The 20,488-nt window shown below is 54.4% G+C and overlaps 1 protein-coding gene across 1 annotated transcript in view; it reads left to right on the top strand.

Moving 5' to 3' along the window:
* ARHGEF37 (Rho guanine nucleotide exchange factor 37) overlaps positions 1-17,729 on the top strand; it is a 53,339-nt gene extending 35,610 nt beyond the window's left edge. Inside the window, exons 8-15 of the mRNA XM_045284714.1 lie at positions 321-485; positions 2,702-2,812; positions 3,789-4,118; positions 5,906-6,034; positions 13,250-13,445; positions 14,683-14,825; positions 16,292-16,501; positions 17,644-17,729. Coding sequence (XP_045140649.1) covers positions 321-485; positions 2,702-2,812; positions 3,789-4,118; positions 5,906-6,034; positions 13,250-13,445; positions 14,683-14,825; positions 16,292-16,501 — 1,284 coding nt within the window. The 3' untranslated portion in view covers positions 17,644-17,729. The remainder of the gene's footprint in view (positions 1-320; positions 486-2,701; positions 2,813-3,788; positions 4,119-5,905; positions 6,035-13,249; positions 13,446-14,682; positions 14,826-16,291; positions 16,502-17,643) is intronic.
* Positions 17,730-20,488: the final 2,759 nt, after the last annotated feature.

Here is a 20,488-nt window from a genome sequence, read left to right as displayed (position 1 = left end):
GGGGCCCCTTCACAGAGCAGGAGGGCCAGTCTTTGGGTCTGGGCAAGCAATGGTCCTCCGGGTGCTACAGTAGCATCTCAAGTTGATGGAGTGCTTACTCTGAGCCAGGCGTGATTGGTGAGCTTCAGTGGGAAGTAGGCCTTCTTATTAACCCCATTTTGCAGATGAGAACACAGACGTAGAACTATGGAATGAATGAACCTTGGGTGTCTGAATGCAAAACCACTAAACTATCCTGCCTCTTAACCATCCCACTGGGCTGGGAGGCTCAGGGAGGGGCTCCGGTAAGTGGTTCCGAGGACTGGGAATGTGGATGGTAGGCTTACACTGCCCCCTTGTGGACCTTCTTTGCCCTCACCTGTGCAACTGACCACTTTCAGCTGGAAGACAAGGAATTTGACGACTTGGAGGAGAGATTCCACTGGGTGTCGCTGTGCGTGACTGAGCTCCGGAGCAACCTGGCTGCCTATCTGGATAATCTGGAGGTGAGCATCTGCAGAGCTAATGATGGGCGGGGGCGGGGCCTGGCTCCCAGAGGAGTCATGTGGGGCCCATGGGATAAACTAGCCAAGGCACCAGCTAGAGCAGTGGTTCCCAAGTGGGTGATGCTGCCCTCTGGGGGCGCGGTGCTGGAATCATCCAGGTGGGCTGCCAAAGCAGATACCTACACCTTATCTGGGATTAAGGGGGCAATCATATACGTATTTTTAATTGCTAGGGAAGCCCTGAGGGATTGTTTTTTTATGAAAGGGAGGCAGGAAGCCAAATAAGTTTGGAAGTCCATGAGCTCTAGGAACTAAATTGATGACGTCGCCTGCTCCCTGAGCTCACGGGCAAGGCTTTATCTGGGCAGTGTCAAAGCTCACCAGTCAGAGCTGCTGTGCAAGACCTTGCCAGACCCGGAGCAGAGACACCAACCTGGGGGCTTCGGGGGCCAGGCTGCTCCTGGGAGAGAATCAGGTGTACAGGTGTTTGACAGTAAGGTTGCCATTTGAACAAGTGAATGAGCGAGTGAAGACTACTCGGCTCTGGTGGAATGTTGCTGTGGGAAGCTGGGCCTGACGTGGCTGCCTGGCTGATTTTAAGGCGGGGGGCGGGGGAAATACACCCTGGACATTCAGACTTAGGTGAAACCTCCTGATTTAAAAATGTGAACCGTAAATTAAAGTAAAAATTAAATGTTAAGCAGGCCCCTAGAAAACAGTTTCCAAACAGGTCAGTCCACAGGGCCACCAGCATGCCACTTTGCCTGTGTCACGTCCCCTCATTCCTGTCATCGTTGGCTTTGGTCTCCGCTGCGTTCATCGGCACAGACCAGCTCAAAGACAGTGGAATCTTTGGGGATGGGCACCTTGGAGGGGGAAATGTGTCAGAGGGAGCTCACCGGCCCACCCACCTCCATGAGTGTCAGGCCCCCCTGCTTGGTCACAGGACCCCCCAAAGAAGAAGAATTTGCACAGCTGGGACCCTGCTCTGGCGCTCAGAGCCAGAGCAGAGCCTGCTGGTACTGGGCACGGAGGGTCAAGTCTGGCTCTGCAGGGGAGACGGATCTCGGGGAGCACTAGGATATCTGGGGTTCAGAGTTGCGTTGTTAGACAGTGTGGCAGCGGGTCATGAGAAAGCGGCTCCCTCATCTAAACCTCCTCCTGCCTCGTCTGCAGCTCTGGCTGACCGTGGAGTCTCCAGCGGGCAAGCTAGCCTGCAGGCTCTGGTAACATTGTTTCCTTTTCATGGCAACTATTTCTGGTCTTTATCACTGGCTTTCCCTTTGTGGCGCCATCAGCAAGGTGTCCCCTTCCCCTCCATTAGAGCCTTCCATTCCGAGTTCCCTTTCTGGTGGTAAAACGTCTACAACATAGAAATGTTAACCCTTTAACCATGCCCGAGTGTGGCACCCTTGATAGGCATCACCGTGTGCAGCTGCACCTCTGTTTGTTTCCCAAACGTTTTCATCCTCCACACCTGAAACCAAACACCAAGCTCACAGCCATCGCAGGGCCAGTGCCCTCCAGGGCAGGGCAGAGTTGCCCCTGTGAGGTAGGGGTGGAGACAGCATCCTCTTTCTCCCGACGAGAGACTGGTGGTTTCAAACGGCTGACCTGGAGGTAAGCCACACAGTGCGTAACCATGACGCCACCAGGATCTCCTAGCTGCCCATTAAGAAACTCAACTACCTGTTAAGCTGCCAAACTCCATTCCCTTCCCTGCTGCAGTCCGGGGTCACTTCCGCCTGCATGCATATGCCAAGTCTGGCTGCTTCACGTACGTGGGATTAAGTACTATGTGGCCTCTCATGTTTGGCTTCTTCCATTTAGCACCCTGCTTTTAAGATTGATGCCTCACAGCGGGTCTGAAGAACGTCAGCCCTTTGTTTCGGCTGAAGCACGCCCGTGGTGAGGGGGAGGCAGAGGGGGAGGACGGTCGGTCAGTGGTTTGAACCCACCCCGAACTCCACAGGCCCAAACACCTGGCCATTGCTCCGTCGAGATCGCAGCCCGGGAAAGCCGGTGGGCAGGCAAATGCCTGAGGTGTGGGGTACACTGGAGGAGGTGGGAGACGTGCGGCCCAGTCTTGGGGAGGGTTTGCAGTCATCCACACCGTGCGCGGATGGAATCGTCTGCAAGGTGTGCAGGGACGGGTGGCCTCTGGATGCCCAGAAATGACGCCCTGTGGTCAGATGCCTCTCGTTTGCCCGGGACAGGCCTTCCTCCGCTTTAGGCCGCACGAGCATCACCTGGACATCTCCGAGGGGCCTGTGGCGCAGTACTGCCGCTTGGCGACGGAGCTGCAGCTCGGGGCCTTCCTGGAGTTTGTAAGTGGAACGTCCATTCCCCTGTCTTGGGGAGGCGCTGGCAGGGTCGACAGGAATCGTATGAAGAAGGCATGCTTCTTGCATGACCGGGACATGCATAACCACCTTGAGCCGTTGGATCAAAGTGATCCCGCCTCACACCTGTTGGGAGGGCCTGGTGGTATAGACAGCTCATGAGTTTGGCTGCTAACCCAAAGATTGGTGGTTCGAGTCCACCCAGATGTGTCGGAGAAGAAAAGCCTGGTGGTCTCTATGTAACTCCCAGCCTGGGAAACCCTCCGTGCACAGTTCTTTGAGACACGTGGGTCGCCATGAGTCCGACTCAGCTGGACGGCAGCTGGTTTCACCTGCACAGGGTCTCAATGTCCGTCCGAGGTTGTGCAGAGCCTTTTATAGTCTTTGAAAACCAAACTCACTGCCATCGAGCCGATCCTGACTCATAGCAAGCCCACAGCACAGAGCAGAACTGCCTCTGTGGGTTTCAGAGACTGCAGCTCTCTAGGGGAGTAGAAAGCCAAGTCTTTCTCCCCAGGAAGTGGCTGGTGGTTCGAACTGCTGACCTGGTGGTTAGCCACCCAAAGCATAACTACTGCACACCAGGGCTTCTTAACTCATTGAACAACAGGGCTTATGGAGTAGGAACTCTGAATAGCCCCAGTCCTCGGCTGAGGCTCTGAGACGGTGACACCCCCAGATCAGCCAGATGGTGAATGCCCTGCTGGGATGGGATCCCCAACGTCTATGTTCTTGTCGGTCATGCTCTACTCTTTGCACAGTAAGGCTCCGAAGAGCTGACACTCTGCAAAGCTAACTGTATGCATTGTCCCCGTTTTCCAGATGGGGACATTGTGGCCTAGAGAGGTTAAATCACATGCTAAAGGTCACATGGGGACCTAGGTGCTTCTATAGGCTTTTCGCCCAGTGCCCGTGCTCTGTCACCTCCTGGCAAGGCTCCCAAGCTCCCCTCTCCCCGCAGAAGCAGCGGCTGGAAGGCCTGGTATGGCGGCCACTGTGCAGCCTGGCCAAAGCCCTCTCCGGCCCTCAGAACCTGATCAAGAAGCACCTGGACAAACTGTTGGACTTTGAGCGCGTGGAGGAGAAACTGTTGGAGGCGGGCAGCGTGACCTATGAGGAGGAGGCAGCCCGGCACACGTACCAGGCTCTGCACTCCATGCTGCTGGCCGAGCTCCCGCGGTTTAACCAGCTGGCCATGCAGTGGCTGAGCCAGATCCTGCGCACCTTCGTGACTCTGCAGCAGGACCTTGCACAGCAGGTGCTCCAGAGAGCAGAGAGCAGCTCCGCACAGGTCAGTAAGGCTTCCAGGACCGGGTGGCTCACGCTGATGGTCAGTCAGGGCCTTGTAGCCTCATCCGACACTGATCAGGGGTCCCGATAGACCCCCCTCCTGTCTGTCTTCCCTTCACAAATGGGATCAGGCCATGAGGCAGAGCACTGGGGGTCCCACTGCTGCCAGGCCCGGGCACTCAGGCGTGGATGGAGTAGGGTGGTGGCAGAGCCAGGGCTGATCCCTGGAGTGGTAACAGAGGGAGAAGCCCCCTTGTGTACAGTTGGGAGTACGTGCCGCAGCCTAGCATTGTGACTGCCAGTTCTGCTTCGAGCACCCCTCTCCTTGAGGCCTTCTGCACCCCTGTTCAGAGCCCCTCCTGTGCATGGTCTCAGCGAATCCTCACCACAGTCCTGCCAAGTCGGCATTGTTATTACCATTCTCATTTCAACAAGGGGGGAGCCGAGGCACAGGGAGGCTCAGGAGCATGCCAGGGTCCCACAGCCGATGGTAAGATTCGAGCCCTGGCAGTTCACCCCCAGTGTGTGGACTCTGAGCCACCGAGCTCACTGCTTGTGGCTCTCAGCCTTAGGGGAACTGTCCACGGAAAGCATACTCAAAACCCAAACCAAACCCTCACGGCCCTGGAGTCGATGCCGACTCACAGCGACCCTACAGGACAGGGTAGCACTGCCCTTGGGGGTGTCTGAGACGGTAAATCGTTATGGAAGTGCAAAGCCCTGTCTTTCTCCCGTGAAGGGGATGCTGCACGTATCGTGCTGCTATAAGGCTTTGGGGGTTTGAGTGTGGGGTTTTCCCAGTTAGGCTCAGGTGCCATTCAAATGGACGGCTGTAGGTTTTCATCCTCATCAGCAATGCTACAAGGTCGTGTCTTCTGCAGAGTGACCCCCAAGCCCATACTTTGATTTTAGAATCTGGACAATGGATGTTGAGCTCGCAAAGACACCCAGCTGCTTCCAGATCTTTCTCTGGTCCCTTCTCTGGCACTGCCATGGCAGCCAAGTGGCCCACAGGGGCCACGCCCTGGGGAGCCCCCATCTGCCTCCTAGGTTCACCTGGCTCTGCACTGTCTCTTCTTTCATGGACTCCGACAGGGCCACTGTCTGTCCCATCACTATGGACAGGAGGACAGCAGCTACGTCGGCCAGTCCTGTTGATAGAGCACTTGAAGGCACCCCCAGAGGGGACCCCCATAAAGGACACTTCCTTTATAAAAAAATTGTGTTATGATATTTATACAACTTAAAATCTGCCCATCCATCATTTTTACAGGTATAATTCAGTTACACTCATTACGTTAATCACGAGGGGCAACATTATCCCGTTAGTAGATATCCACTGCTTCCTGAATGACCCCCCGGCCCCCACCCCTTCATCCCACCCTCCTACCCTTGGGAACGAACCACTGACACCCATGGATCCCAGTACCGTCGCCTGTTCCAGACACCCCACACCCTCAGCGTGTGTCCCCTTCTGTCTGGTTTCTCACACTCAGCATGTTTCCAAGGTCCATCCCTTGTACCGGGACTTTGTTTCTCCTTATGGCCCAGGACTCTTCCATTGTATGTCAAGAATCCCCCACCGATTTATCCCCTCAGTCTGGGCGCTGAAGTGTCTTCACTTTGTGGCTGTCGTGCATAGCCGTGTGCAGGTATCAGCTCGAATCCGGGAAAGTAGGGCAGGAGGCAGCCGAAGGTAACCGGTGAGCCTGACAGCAGACGTGGGCTCATGCCTGTGCTTCCCGCATGCGTCTCTGCCCTCTGCTGACGTGTCTGTCTCCCACCCAGCTGCCCCACCACCACATCTCTGAGGCCGCCTTCAGGAAGCTTGTGGAAGATGTGCTGGGCCAGACCAGTCGCCAACTGCACGCCTTCCGCGAGAACTTCGAGAAAGTGCTGCCACCTCCCACCCTTCAAGTGAGTGTCTGCCCCCCTGAAACCCGCTCACGCCCTGCTGAGTGAGCTCGGTGCCCCTATCTTCCCCCAAAGTTCCCCATGAGCCATGTGTCTTGCTCCTCCTACCATGGTGTGACAGAAATACCCCAAGTGGGAGCCTTGAAGGAACAGAAGTGTATCCGCTCCCAGTTGAGGAGGCTAGACGTCTGAATTCGAGACACCAGCTCGAAGGGAAGGTTGCTCTCCAGAGAGTCTCCTCTGAACATCTCAAAGTGAGGGTTTGAGACACAACCTACAATGACCCGTTACAATTTACGTAACAAAGAGAGCCCTTATCCTCATGCGATTTTACACACACACACACACACACACACACACACACACACACACGCCACGTACAGGGCCTAGGGTTCCAGCAACATATTTTTTTGAGGGATACAAGTCAGTCCATGAGACCCTACAATTTTTCTCTCCCTTTCATATCTCACCGTGAGCTGGGAGTGGGGGAGGGTGCAGGTGAAGATACAAACCTGGGGTGTATAAACTCTGCATAGTCAGAGAGCAGGAGAACAGAATCGAGAAAATGAGAAAAGGCAAACATTTCACGTCAGTAAACTGACAAAAGAGGGCCGGTGATGCCCGCTCCCCTCCCCGTGGACCGCTGAAAGGACACCCCCATCTGCCCGGAGGAAGTGCGGCCCAGTGCTCCCTAGAGGCAAGGATGGCAAGACTTGGAATCTCACCTACTTCGGGCATAGTGTCTGGAGAGACCAGCCCCTGGAGCTTGCATTTGGTTAAGTGGAGGGCGGGGAAAACAGGCAGACCCTCAAGGAGATGGACAGACACCGTGGCTGCACCGTGGGTTCCAGCCGAGGCACCGCGTGAGGACGGCGGGGGGCCGGGCAGTGTTCCCGTCTGTGTGCGCAGGGTGGCGCTGGGCTGCAGCTCACTTGGTGGCCCCTGAGGACGACGGCAGCAATAGTGACGGCCGTGGCCCTTCCTCAGCTCATCATCAGAAGTGGTCCTGTGTCCTCACCACCTGTGACCTGCTCGCCTTAAGTGGAAGCAGTTAAGATAAATACAAAGGTGGAAAATACATAATTAATGTTTGCTTTTTTTAATGGAAAAGGATAGTATTTCAACTGTATTATAGTTGTTAAAGTTTTGGCTGGTCAAATGCTTTAAAAAAAAAAAAAAAGGAAGTATTCTTGTTTTCTAAATTACAAGGAAAAGGTAACTTCAGCTCACTTGGAGAGTGCCCGAAGGTGTCCTGTGTATTTTATTTTTGCGTGTATTTATTTGAAGTTTCTATCGTGAACGAGGTGAAGGTTTACAGAGCGGACTGTGGTTTTACATCCAGCAATTCATGCACGTCCTGATGCGACTCCTCCATTGCAGCCCCCGCAATGAACCACCTCTCACCCCACGCCTGCCTGGGCGTCCTGTTTCCATTGGTAAGGGTATGTCTTCAAAGTAACAGGAAGAGCTGTAGAGAGCAGAACCTTCCAGACTATGTCAAAGCCTGGATTTGACGAGCCGGGGGGATCTGGCCCACAGGTAAGAGGTGAAGGGTCAGGAAATGGCCCCCAAGATTCCTCAGAATAGTGAAGGTTGAAGGGGAGTCAATCCCTGTAGAGCTGGGCAGAATATAGAGACCATCAAAGACCACCAGGGGCCAGTGTTCACCAAATTGGGAAGGCTAACCCCGCTTTGGTTCACAGTGGTCCCCACCTTCCACTCTCCAGTGGGAGTCAGGGCCTAGCAGAAAGGCCACGTGTCCTGTGGCTGGGGGAAAGAGGAGGGAGCAGAAAATCAAGCATGAAGGAGGGGACAGAGATGAGGAGCTGACACCAAGCGCTAAGGAGAAAGAAAATGCTTTGAGAATGATGTGCAAATGTGCTTGACACAGCGGATGGAGGTATGGATGGTGATAAGAGTTGTACGAGCCCCCAATAAAATGATTTTAAAAAAATAAATGAAGCCCATGATAGGCACTCAAATACAAAATCTTCTTCCTCGACTTAAAACAAGCCAAAGATACGTTCACTGGATTTTAAAAGGAATCCATGCACATCATCTTGATGTGTTCCATGAAGAACAGGGATTTTCAGCAGGCAGCTGGAGAGGACCGAGTAAAGTATTACAATAAGAAGCCCTTCACTAAGCCAGCCGACAGAAAGAAGTCCATGTTTATGCCCACCCCAAAGCAAAGCGGTCCGACAGGATATGGACATTATCACAGTAGCCTTCACATCCCATGCAAGGAAAGCTTCCGTGAAGATCATTTAAAGAGGGCTGCGGCAGTACACCGAGAGGGCGCTGCGGAAACTCGCGCTGGGTTCAGCAGAGGCTGCGGAGTGCACGATATCACTGCGAACGTCCCAGGCGTCTTGGTCGGAAAGCAGAGGACACCAGAAAGGCGTATACTTGTGTTTTACTGACGACGCCAAGGCATTTGACATCGTGGATCAAAATAAACTACGGTCAACATTTCAAAGGATGAGAATTCCAGAACACTCCTTATGCCCATGTGGAACCTGTAGACAGACCAAAGGACTTAATGCTACCAGACAACTTCAACAGCGCTGTGTTTATTATAGCCACTTAGAAACAAAGCAACAAACAAGCACCGAATGACAACACCCATGGTGCCAGGATGTGTGACAGATGGGTTAAAGTACGTTGGAAGAAATGCATACCCCACTGCTGCCCGCCCCCCTCCCCCAGCCTCTGCCTGGCTGACCCTTCTGGCTCTCAGTACAGAGCCTGGTGACCCTGTGGCTACGTGCTCAGTTGCTCACCAAAGGTTGACACTCAAACCCACCTATGGCTCTGTGAGAGACAAAACATTAAAGCTAAGAAAACCCCATGGGGCAGCTGCCAAATGGGCTCACCAGGAATGGGAATTCACCGCGGCACCCAACCACACAGAAGCCGGCAGAAGGGAGGCGGACCGCTGGGCAGGAGCAGCTCTGGTGCTGTCTTTGCCCGCCTTGCCTTCCTCTGGGGCTCCGCCAGGGGCACTGCTGCTCTCTGCACAGGGACTGGCCTGACATACTGGAGGAGGAAGGCAGAAATTTGCTTAGCTGGCTTTCCTACTGCACACTTCTGAGAAAAACAAGCAGGAGCCCGCCTCCACCACCTCTGCACTTCTTGTTAGGGGCCCAAAACATCACCCTCTCTTGCTTCTTGATCTGGGTGTGGTGTCCACATCAGGATGGGGGAATGTCAGAGCTCCAGCTCAGATGGCCCTGAAGGACACCCCACACCCAGTATCTGCCTACCCAGAAATAACCACACAGAGCAACGTCTGTTAGGGTAGCATTGTGTGCCGATGTACACACACACATATATGCTGTACAAATATGTAAGTCAAGTTATACACCACACAGTGTCCTGGATCCAAAGATATATTCAAGCAGTGTCCATTACATGAACTTGGAACTTTCACTTGACCTGTATCAGGAACTGAATAGCAGGCAAAAGAGACTAGACGTGAGGGTTACTGTACAATAAATCCTGTACCCTGGTGGTGTAGTGGATCATGTGTTTGGCTGCTAACCACAAGGTCGGCAATTCCAGCCGGCCAACCCCTCAGCAAGAGAAGGAGACTTGCTGCTCCCACAACGAGCTAGCACCCAGAAGCCCACGGGAGCCGTTCCTCTCTGCCCTGGAGGGTTGTGAGGGTCACGTCCACTGCCCGGGAGCGAGTGTGACACAGTACATAGAGATGAGCATGCTCTGCCGCCCACAGTGGGCCGTCAGAGCCCCAACCTCTTACTGACATGAAGACGCTCCCATCTGGTTGTAAGATGGTATAGCTTCTCCACCTGTACACAGAAAACTCTTAAAAGTTAGATTTTTTTTCTTATGAAGAAGCTTGGAGTCACCTCACCTCTGAAACATTTAACATGATCTATTGACTTCTATGGATGATATTAAATGTGTTCTGAAATGTGTACTGCATAAACTGAAAAAAAATTGGATCTTCAAAATATTTATGAAAATTACTATGAAGCGTTACATTTTCCACTCTAAATTGCCCTCACCCCTTCCGTCGTCTATGTACCTTTTCCATTTTCTCTTTTCTTTTCCACTCTTCCCAGGCAGTGTTAGGTCTTGCAGTATCTGATTGGTAGTCTCTGTATATGTTGCTGTGTGAGCCAGGGTTCTCTAGAGAAACAAAACCTGAATGCTAATAATTTTATGTATATTTATATAGATAGATAGATCACATAATTATTCTATAAAGCAGTACAAACGGCTCAGTGCAACTCACTCCCGTGAGACAGCTGTGAGACACTGGCAGTCCTCAAGTCTCAAGGCCCGCCGAGTAGTCCTCTGCAGAGCAATTCAGGCTGTCCGGACACAGGCAGCAAACAGCACGGCAGGGCTCCAAAGTCAGTCAGATGACAGGGTCTGACAGTCCCCAGCTCAGGAGATGTGAGTTCTAATAACGTGGCGAAGCAGGTCTTGAAGGAACCTCAAATTACAGCCACATAGTCCTCTGTTCACAGGTTAGGTGTCCCACAGGTAGTGTAGCTTGAAAATTGAGGCACAGAACAAGCAAAGGCACACTGGTCCGATCATCAGAGAGCAAGAGACAGAAAGGCGAGGCCCGCTGAGCCATTTATCTCTCTGCCCGTCAATAACCCCACATGTGTTCAGTGGCCATGTTGGCACAATAAACCGACCTATCACAATTGCACAGCCGCCCATACCAAATCAAGAAAGCTGCTGCCATCTTCTCATTTCTAACTCATCATGACTTTTCAGGACAGAGAAGAACTGTCCCTTTGGGTTTCCAAGCCTTTACATCTTCTAAAACCCACCCACTGGTGCGTTCGAACTACTTAAAATTGGCAGCTCAAATGTGTAGCCAACTAGCCACCATGGGTCCATATACAACTTCCCTTGGTTGGAAGTCTCTTAATACCTAATTCATTTAAAAATGTTTCTTACCTTTTTTGTTTTATCCTGTAATTTGTGGGTCTGAATTCTCCTATTTAAAACTAAGGTGATAATTTAATAAATTAGTATAGCTTAATTGCTGAAAATACACTGGAACATCATTGCTAAGTAACTAGAGCTGATGCAGTTTAGCCAATATAATTTTCTGAGTCAGCACCCCAAAGAACCCCAGGTATAGGCCTAAAAGCCAAGACACCAAGGAAAACATGTTGTTGTTGTTGTTGTTAGACTGTGTAACATCTGTTGTGTGTGGCTGCTTCTATTCGGTATCACAGCAGCCCTGCAGGACAGAGGGGAACTGCCCCTGGGGCTATAGTCTGGACAGGAGCAGATGCCACGTCTGTCTCCTGCAGAGTGGCCAGTGGGTTCAAACCACTGACAGTCCGGCCAGCAGCCAAGCGCCTACCCGTTTTGCCACCAGGGCTCCTGTGAATAATAGTTGGGTCTAGGAGTCAGCCGTGACTCAGCAGCCGTAGGTTTGGGTGTTTTGCATATGTTTATTGTTTATATATTTAGCACTTCAGTTTCTTGTTGTTTTTCCCCAGAATCAGGACAGTCATCTCCAGGTCCCTTCTTGTTGCTGCTTTTGCTGGGAGCAGTGAGTGGGAAAGGGAAGGAAAGGCCAGGGGAATTTCCAACAGGCGGCAGGTGTTTCCACTTAGAAGCTAAATGAGAGACTGCTCCGTAACGCCTCTGCACATGGTGTGTCCCCCAGAGCTGCCGGGACAGACACATGACCACAGACCAGACGGCCCCCAGCAGCCGCACTCGCTTTCTCCCAGGACTGGAGGTTCAAAGTCTGAGCTCGAGGGCCGCCCTGGAGGCACTGAGGGCGTGCCACCATGCCTACTGCTCCCCTCAGTGTTGCTGCCAGTCCTTGGTACCCGGTGCTGCTTTAACAGCGTGGGGGTTACGAATTGGGCTGCCGTCTGCAGGGTCTTCCATGGGAAATCACCAGCCCCTCTGCAGGACAAAGCCGGGGCTCTCTACTCCTGTAAAAGATTGACGTCCCCAAACCTCAGAGGGGCAGTTTTACCCCGTCCTGCACGACGGCAGTGAGTGAGTGAATCAATGTACGATGGGTGATTGCCCTGAAAGAGCAGGGTGTACTGCCTGCCTGGCAGCTCTGGAGACTGGAGGTCCAAACCAGGGTCTAGGATGGATTCCTTCCTGTCTTGCGGGTCATCCCGGGCACCCTCGGTTCCTTGCTCTTCCTTGGCTTATCGGGGATTCTCATGTGTCCCCCCGAACATGTGTGTGTGCGTGTGTCTTTGCGTCACTCAGAAGTGGTCGGGGTCAGGAGCTACCTTGCACTGGTGGAAGCCTCAGACCGCTGGGTGGCCTCACAGCGGTCCCCACTGCTGGAGGTCCTCTGGACCACGAGCTGCTCTCTCCACTCGTGGGATTTGTGCTACTGCAGCACTAGCCGACTAAGGCAACCCTACAGTGGCACGGCCTTGCTGGCATGAGAATGCCCACGTTCTACACAGGAGCCCCTTTACACTGACCATGGCCTGGTGTGCATCACATGCTTCCTGGAGACACACCGTCCAGCCTTGTGCCGGTTTTTCCAGAGCCTGCCCTCCCGGGGGTCTGTGTCTCTGTGTCCACCTCACTCTTACAAGGACTAGGGTCTTTCGAGGGGGGCCCATGGTAGACCATGGGACCTGGTCTTAAACTTGAGTATGACTGCAGGGGCCCTGGGTTTCCAAACAGGCTCACCTTCTCTGGCACCGGGCCTTTGGGCCCACCACACCTTCTGAGTCTGCCAGGCCATCCATAACAGATACTGTCGTGGTGGTGGTTCCATCCAGTCTACTCTAAGGGGCACTGCCCCTCAGGCTTGCCTAGGCTGTCATCCTTCCAGGAACGGATTGTCAGGTCTGTGTGTGTGTAGAGCCCGGTGGGTTCAAAGCACTGACCTGTCCGTTCGCAGCAGGCTGCGTCAACTGCACACCACCGGGGCTCCTTATCACAGACCCCGAGAGTGTGGACAAAGCGGCTTCAGGATGATGGTGGGGACGCAGAAGGAGAAGATCCCGGAATTTCCCCACACGCTTCCTGAAGCCCCTTGTCTTTCTCATCTGATCCAACCTTCTACTAACCAGGGAGGAAATGGTTGCCCTGATGGAGACAAACTCTTGCTCAGGGCCACGCCGCCCGTCCACCCCAGAGGTCAGACTTCTCAGTGTGTGAGCCGAAGTCGGTGCCGGCTTTGGCCTCTAGCTAGAGCCCTGTGTCTGTCTCTGCCCCTGCCCTCCACAGCCGCTCCTTCCGGGGGCCGAGCGCCAGGTGCAGGCCCTCCTGAGCAAGTACGGCCCCGGGAAGCTGTACCAGGTGACGAGCAGCGTCAGCGGAGCTGGGACGCTGGACCTGACACTGCCCCGGGGACACATCGTGGCCGTCCTGCAAGACAGGGACACCAAGGGCAACAGCGGCCGCTGGCTGGTGGACACCGGGGGTATGTGTGGGACTTGGTGGGCCGCCCCTTTCCCTCTGGGAAGCAATCCCTCAGAAGTAGTGGGAGGGGGCAGGGGGCATCTTGAGGACCAGAATCTGGCTGCGAAGGCCCAGGGTGGGAATGTGCCCGTGTGGAAATGCAAGGCTGGAGGCACCTGGCTGGCGCAGGGCTTGGTGTGGCTCAGCAGGGTGTGCAGAGCCCCAAAGAGGAGCTCGGTCATTCCGTGCAGGCACCTGTGCAGGTGAGGCGAGCACCCGCTTAGAGGACCTCACAGACTGTCATGAAGAGCTCCAGCATCTACCCGGAAGCTGGAGGGGCACCCTTGGGCCCTGGCTGCAGTGATAGGAACCTGATGTCCTGTCCTGTGTACTGGCCACACCCTTGGGGTGTGCCGCTGCTCTGGTGTGCATGCTGGCACCACGGACCCAGCAGCAGATGGTTGTAAGGCTCAGCAGGGTGCCTCCCAACGTGGGACATGGGGCTCACCAGATGAGTGTGACCCAGGGGTCCGTGGGCAGTCTGCCTCCCACCTCTGATTAAAAAACCAAACCAGCTGCTGTCATGAGTCTGGCTTGGGGCGAGCCACAGTGCGTGTGGCTGGTTTTTCCTCTACTCACCGGCCCCGCCTTAAAGTAGAACAGGCTGCCTGCCAGGAGGAGAAATGGAAGCAGGAAACAGGGAGCCGATGGGAGAAGTGAGACTGCATGGTGGGATTGCAGTTAAGGAGCTGAAACAAAACTGCAGGATTTTTGCCCTATAAACCTTCGCCGCGTTCGCAGTGAAAGTTAAAGCAATGACAAGAGTGGATGTGCAGCCTGGATCTGGAGGTGCCCGCTTTGGTGGGGAGCCGAAGGGGCCGCCATGGGCAAGGACAGCAGGCGACACAGCCCAAGTCTGCTCACGGACAGAGGGAAAGCTGTCCATCCCAGGGGAGGGTGGTGGCCAGAGCGGAGCCTGGGAGCCAGGACGGCAGTGTCCCACCAGTCCAAGGGAGCACTTCCTCTCTCAGTCAGAGCTGTTCAGAACAGAGCAGGCTGCCATCGTAAGGAATGAGTCCCCGGTTACCAGGAGTGTGTAAGCTGAAACTTGCAACAGTACGTGCAGGGAAGGGGTGGTCTTTTTTAGGTTCTGTAGTACAGAGAGGCTGTGGAGGTGGTATCTGCATCCCTGGATGCCTCGGGCACTGAAGGGTGGGGAGGGGGGCCCACAGTGGTGTAACACCCTGTGTGCCCCTTAGGGCAGCGGGGTTACCTGCCGGCCGGGAAGCTGAAACTGTACAACGTCGTCCCCGGTGAGGAGCCCAGGAGGCAGCAGCATTCCCGACCCCTAACACCAGAGCCCACCATGGCCCCAGGACCCTCTGTCCCTACCATGACCCAGGTGAGTCGGGAGGGGTGAGTATGACTCTCAATGCCCCCACCCCCACTTTGTCTGGGAACCCTGGTGGTGTCGCGGGTCACACCTTGGCTGCTGGCCATCAGATCATCAGTTCAAACATACCCGTTGGTGCAAGAAAGATGAGGCCGTTTGCCCCAGTACAGATTTAACCTTGGAGACCTCTCCCTCGATCGGGTCACTCCGAGTCAGAATCAACTGGGTGGTGGTCTCCTATGTGGAGGTCCGGTGTCCTGACTGGGGTGGTGGAGGTGGTGGGTCGGTGCTTTCAGGCTGGTTCTGACTCGCAGTGGCCCTGCAGGACAGAGTAGGACTGCCTACGGGGCTACCGGGCTGCAAATCTTGGGAGCTGAGCCTCTGCCGGGTTTGAACGTGACCTCTATTGGTGAGCAGCCGAGCATTTCACCGCTGTGCCACCAGGGCTTCCTGACCAGGGTGGGAGCAGGGGAACCGTGACCTGGTGTGACTTGCTGGGCTACCCTCTTCCCCCTCCCACTTCCCTCGGGGTTGGGGGCCTTCCTTGGTTGGTGCCTTCAGTCTTGTGCATTTGATCTCTCAGTCCTGGCCCAGGCGCCGTGTTCAATGCGAGACCCGAGGCCTTCGTCAAACGTAGAATTCTGGTCGGGAGGAACGCAGCGGTGCATGGAATGATCGCACCGATCAATGTCAAGCCACAGCAGCAGTAGTTGCTATGGCCCCAGGCATAATAGGTTCCCCCGCCGTTTTTTTGAGGAGAATGCTGCTTTTCAGATATAGCAGGTGTCAGGAAGGGGCTGAAGCCCCCCAGAGAGCAGGCCTAGCTCCTGGGAGGCCCAGAGGTGGGAGAGACAGGGGCCCAGGGAGGCCGGGAGCAGCAGGCAGGGAGCAGTGTGGAGCCAGAGGCCCTGGAGACCCCTGCTCCAATCCTTTCTCCAGTTCAACGCCCTTCCTGAGCAGCCCTCTCTGCCCCAGCCTGGGAGGTGGGACCCTTAGATCCAAGGGTCCTCTGCTCAGGTGAGGTGCAGCACCGTGGGTCAACAGCACCCCCTTCTGAGGTCACGTGGGCTCGCAGTCTAGTTCTGTTGTGTGATCTGGGATCAGTTCTTTGACTCCTCTGAGTCACAGGTCTCTTTTGGGGGGTTGGCTGGGGGTGAGGCACACAAACACTCACCTCCATCGAGTCGCCCAGGTAGCCTGGGGTAGTGGTTACTGTCGTTCGAGACCACCCACCGCCCCACAGAGAACAATGAAGCCTTCTACTCCTGTGAAGGGTTTCAGTCCCTCTGGAACCCCAGGGACAGCTCCGCCCTGTCCTGTAGGGTTGCCAGCAGTGAGCTAGCAGCAGAAGCGCTGCGCTTTCACTCTTTCAGCACAAAGAGTGGGCTTGGGGAGCGTCTCGGGCAGGTGGCCGCGGTGGTGGATGTCTGTCTGCCTGCCCTGACTGTCCGGGTGCCTCTCCCTGTGTGTTGCAGGTGGTGGCACTGTACCCCTTTGTGGCCAGGAGCAGTCACGAAGTGACTCTGCAGGCGGGCCAGCCGGTGACGGTCCTGGAAGCCCAGGACAAGAAGGGGAATGCAGAGTGGAGTCTTGTGGATGTGAATGGACAGAGAGGCTACGTGCCCTCCAGCTTCCTGGCCAGGACCCCAAGCCCAGCACCCTGGGGCTGGAGACTGCCCTCTTAGGTGCCCACCTTAGTGCCCACACTGCACACGGACAGGGAGGCAAGGAAGGTGGGAGGAGGTGGCCAGGGGGGTGGGAGGGGGAGGCGGGGGTGGTGACAGGCACCCCCAGAAGGCCACCAGGAGAGGTGAGTGGGCATAGAGTGTGCTGTGGCTCCCCCTGGGACCACAGGTGTCAGTGCAGCCTGGCATCACCACGCCGCAGTGGGCAGAGCCCGTTCCACTGGCCAGCCACGATGTGTTTGCAGTTTCCAGGCCATCTTACCTGTGCCCCTCCAGGCCAGTCTGTGGTCACTGCCTGGACTGAGTTCCCTCCAGAAGACACCACTGCCCGCCCAAGCAGATGCCAGCCTCGCCCCCCTCCCCCCAATGCTGGGAACCCAGGCCCCCTCCAGGGGAAGCTCAGTGCAGTGGCCCAGCTCCCAGGAGCCTCTTGGCTGGCCCCTGGGTGGGAGTGTGAAGTCATGGTTGTGGAATGTGGGTAGGCAAATGCAGAGATGGCTCCAGGGGACAGGGGATTTTCAGGGTGTGTGAGGAGGAGTGCAGGATGCTCTTGGCAGCATTTGTACACCGGAGCTGTGTTCTCAGGGCCAAGTGCATGCAAATCATAGAGGAAGTGCCCCGCAAAGTGAGTGATTCAAGGTGTGGCGGGCTGGCAAGTGAGGTAATGTCTTAATTTCCTGTTTCCTGGTCAAAGGAGACCCAAGGGGACTCTGGATGTTCCCAGGAGGCCAGTGAGGGCCTGGGAGCCTCAGTGGACATGATGTCCTTGGCTGTGGGGCCTTAGCCACATGATATGGCCCCGGCTTTTCCATCCATGAAGACCCAACTCCTAGGGCTGTAGTGAGAATGACTAAGGATGTGGAGAGTCCTTGGAAATCGGAAATGTGCTCTTAATGGTGCTTTCCATTGGTAGCTGGTGATACCAGCAGGGGCCTCAGGGTGGTCCCAGCATCTGCTAGCCCAGGCTGGAAGCATGCAGGCTGCTACCCCTGTTCCCGTGCCCACAGCAGACATTATTAATCAACATGATGTCCTTTCCCATGAAACTCCATTCTACCTCAGGACCCTTCTCAATACGTTATCGTAGGTAGCCCAGCTCTCCAGACTCCGTGAGGTCAAACCTATTATTCTTTGCTTTTTAGGACTTGGAAACCGAAGCTCCCCCAAACAGTCCCTGTTCAAGAGAGATCCACTCATCGGGGGACCTAAGGGTGCAGCCCACTGTGGGCCCTCCTCTCTGGCTGGTTGCTTTTGACGGAGAGCCATTATTTTAAGACTCGCCGAAGGGAGACAAGGCGGGTCCCAGGTGATCTTAACACAAATTACGAAGAGTGAAACCAGCTCACGAGGGAATGTAAGTCAAGATAGGTGGCAGCTTTAATTTGTTTCCAAGGACGTCGCTGTGCTGCCATAACCACAGTGCCTAAGGCGGTTAGCTCTGGTCTTCGCAGGGCTTCTCAGAATCGGATGCGTGTCTGTGTCAGACGGTTGGCAACTCTCTTGCCCTGGGCTTGTTAGAGCATGAATACGCAGCACCAGCCAGAAAGCCAGGCCTGCAGTCCCTGCCCAGCTCCACTCACTGTACAAGATGCCCTGTCTCACTATCCTTTCCCCTTCCTGCTCAGGGCTCTCATAAAAATGGGAGGGGGGAGGGTGCACAGTGGAGCCCATCCTAAAATCAGGGACCCACTTGGGGTTCCACTAATCCTGTGGTGGCCTGGTGAGGGAACTGAGCCCCAGTCCTCGGCTCAGCAGCCCCCTGCAGTCCCCAGGGCAGCCGATGCAGTCTGCCGGGCCATGCCTGGGCGGGGGAATTGAGAAGGCTCCCCAGATGTTTCCAATGTGTGGTCAGGCGCGAACCTCTGCCCCCAAGACACAGTAGTGGAGGACAGAGGCCAGAACTCCGGGGCCCTGTTTGACCTCTTCACACGATGTTCCCAACGGCCTCTGCTGACCAGGCAACTTTAGAGGAGGGTTGAACTAGGACAGCCTATTCCGTCAGATCCCAGAATGAATATTTATTAAGTGCCTTTAAAAGGGACCTGAATGAACATTGGATGTTCTTGTAGGCATAAGGGAGAGAGCCGAGTCTATGTCACAGAGGGAAAGGCATGTATTCAGTGGCGCCTGGCTTATGGCTTCCCACGGACTAGGGAGCGAGATGGAAAGTCACTGAAGGGTGAGGAGATGCACGTTGAAAAAGTGCCTCCCAGGGCCTCTGTGTCGTGGGCCTTCCCCCAAAATACCTAGAGTGTTGCACCGTGTCTTACTTATGTCACCTTTGGGCTGTCGCACACAAACATGCTGAACGGAACCAGACTTCCAGGCGTTGAAGACTCATTCACAAGGGTGCCCTTCGCTCCTCTTGGTGGAGGGAGGCCTATTTCATCCTTTGGGCATCAAGCCAGTTTGGGATGTGCAGGCAAAACTACAATACCAAAGGAGAGACGAGTGAACGCTTGCTTAATCTCATGCGCGTGCTTGATGGCGACTGGTGTGCACTAGTGGGAATAAAGAACTGCAAAGGGAAAACGTCTCGGAATTTGTGTGGCTGACCATTGGATAGTTGGATCCCTTGGTGGGTCGTTTATGCCTCGAACCCTTGCAATAGATCCAGATGTGTGGGGACTGAGGGCCTGGAGGAAGGCGCACACGGCCTCTGCTCCACGCCATTCCCTACTCTGACTGCAGTGCTTGGAAAACGGGCAGGAGTGTTCAGAGGACATGATTGATAAGGGCCAAATGTATGGATCCTCTAGGCAACTTATGTTCTTCACATATATCCCCCATGAAATGACAAGGGGTCTCCTACAGACACTGTGGAGAAGGATGCTTATCTCTCAAAGTACTCACTGCCTCAGCCTCCCATTCTTGAGTGATGGGCACCTTTTGTTTACTCTCCTGCCAGGCCTCGCCTTTGAGATGTCCCCACGAGGGCTCAGGATATTCAGATGAACACACTGCCCATTGCACTGTACATACTAACAAGAGGCTTGCAAGCCCCGTTACTGTAAAACCTTACTGTTGAGTGAACTCCAGAGGGCTCAGCGAGATTGGCGATCAGTCCCCTGCATCTTTCTATTGTCTTTTTCTTCCATAATTAAGTAGGGGCCCTCAAAGTTGGGGAATGCTCAAAAAATTCCCCATTAACAAATGGTTATGGCTTCTCTATACCATTTTGGCTTACAAAAAGTTTCAAAAGATCTCTCTGCTTTTTGACGGGGAAACTGTGTGTGCTTGCATGTGTATATATAAACAAATCCTCACTGCCGTCGGGTCAATTCTGACTCATAGCAGACCTACCGGACAGACTAGAACTACCCTGTGGGTTTCTGAGATGGTAACTCTTCATGGGAGTAGAAAGCCTCATCTTTCTCCCATGAAGTGGTTGGTGATATCGAACTGTTGACCTGGTGGTTTGTAGCCCACTACATAACCCACTACACCACCGGGGGTCCTGTATGTGGATACACAGGCACATGTATATATCCACACAGGTTGCTGTTGAGTCAGCTCCAGTTTGTGAATGACCCTAGGTGTGCAGATCACCAGGCCTTTCTTCCAAGGTGGTATGAAAAGTGGCTATCACTTTACCTGAGAAAACCTGGGTTCAAGACCTACTTGACCATAACAAACCAAAATTGAACTCAATGCAATCGAGTCCATTCTGACTCATAGCAACCTTACAGGACTGGACAGAACCACCCTTGTGAGTTTCTGAGACGGCAACTATGGGAGTCGAAAGCCTCATCTTTCTCCTAAGAAGCGGCTGGTGATTACGAACTGCTGGCCGTGCAGTTATCAGCCCAACACATAAGCACTTTGCCACCAGAGCTCCTTCTTGATCTCAGGCAAGTAACTCACTCACAAATTCCTTGTGTGAGGAAGTGTGATCTGGGAGGACCTCCCATCTTCCCTGTCCTCCCACTCAGGCCTTGAAGACTCGTTGCAGCATTCTGGCTTCTCTCGAGGGGTCCCTGAGCTCCC

This window comes from Echinops telfairi, unplaced genomic scaffold (assembly GCF_000313985.2).
Source record: "Echinops telfairi isolate 266 unplaced genomic scaffold, ASM31398v2 ScPeMD7_7469;HRSCAF=8507_0, whole genome shotgun sequence".
Classification (NCBI taxonomy): Eukaryota; Metazoa; Chordata; class Mammalia; order Afrosoricida; family Tenrecidae; genus Echinops; species Echinops telfairi.
The sequence above is the reverse complement of the archived record's forward strand: the minus strand, read 5'-3'. Positions and strand labels throughout refer to the sequence as shown.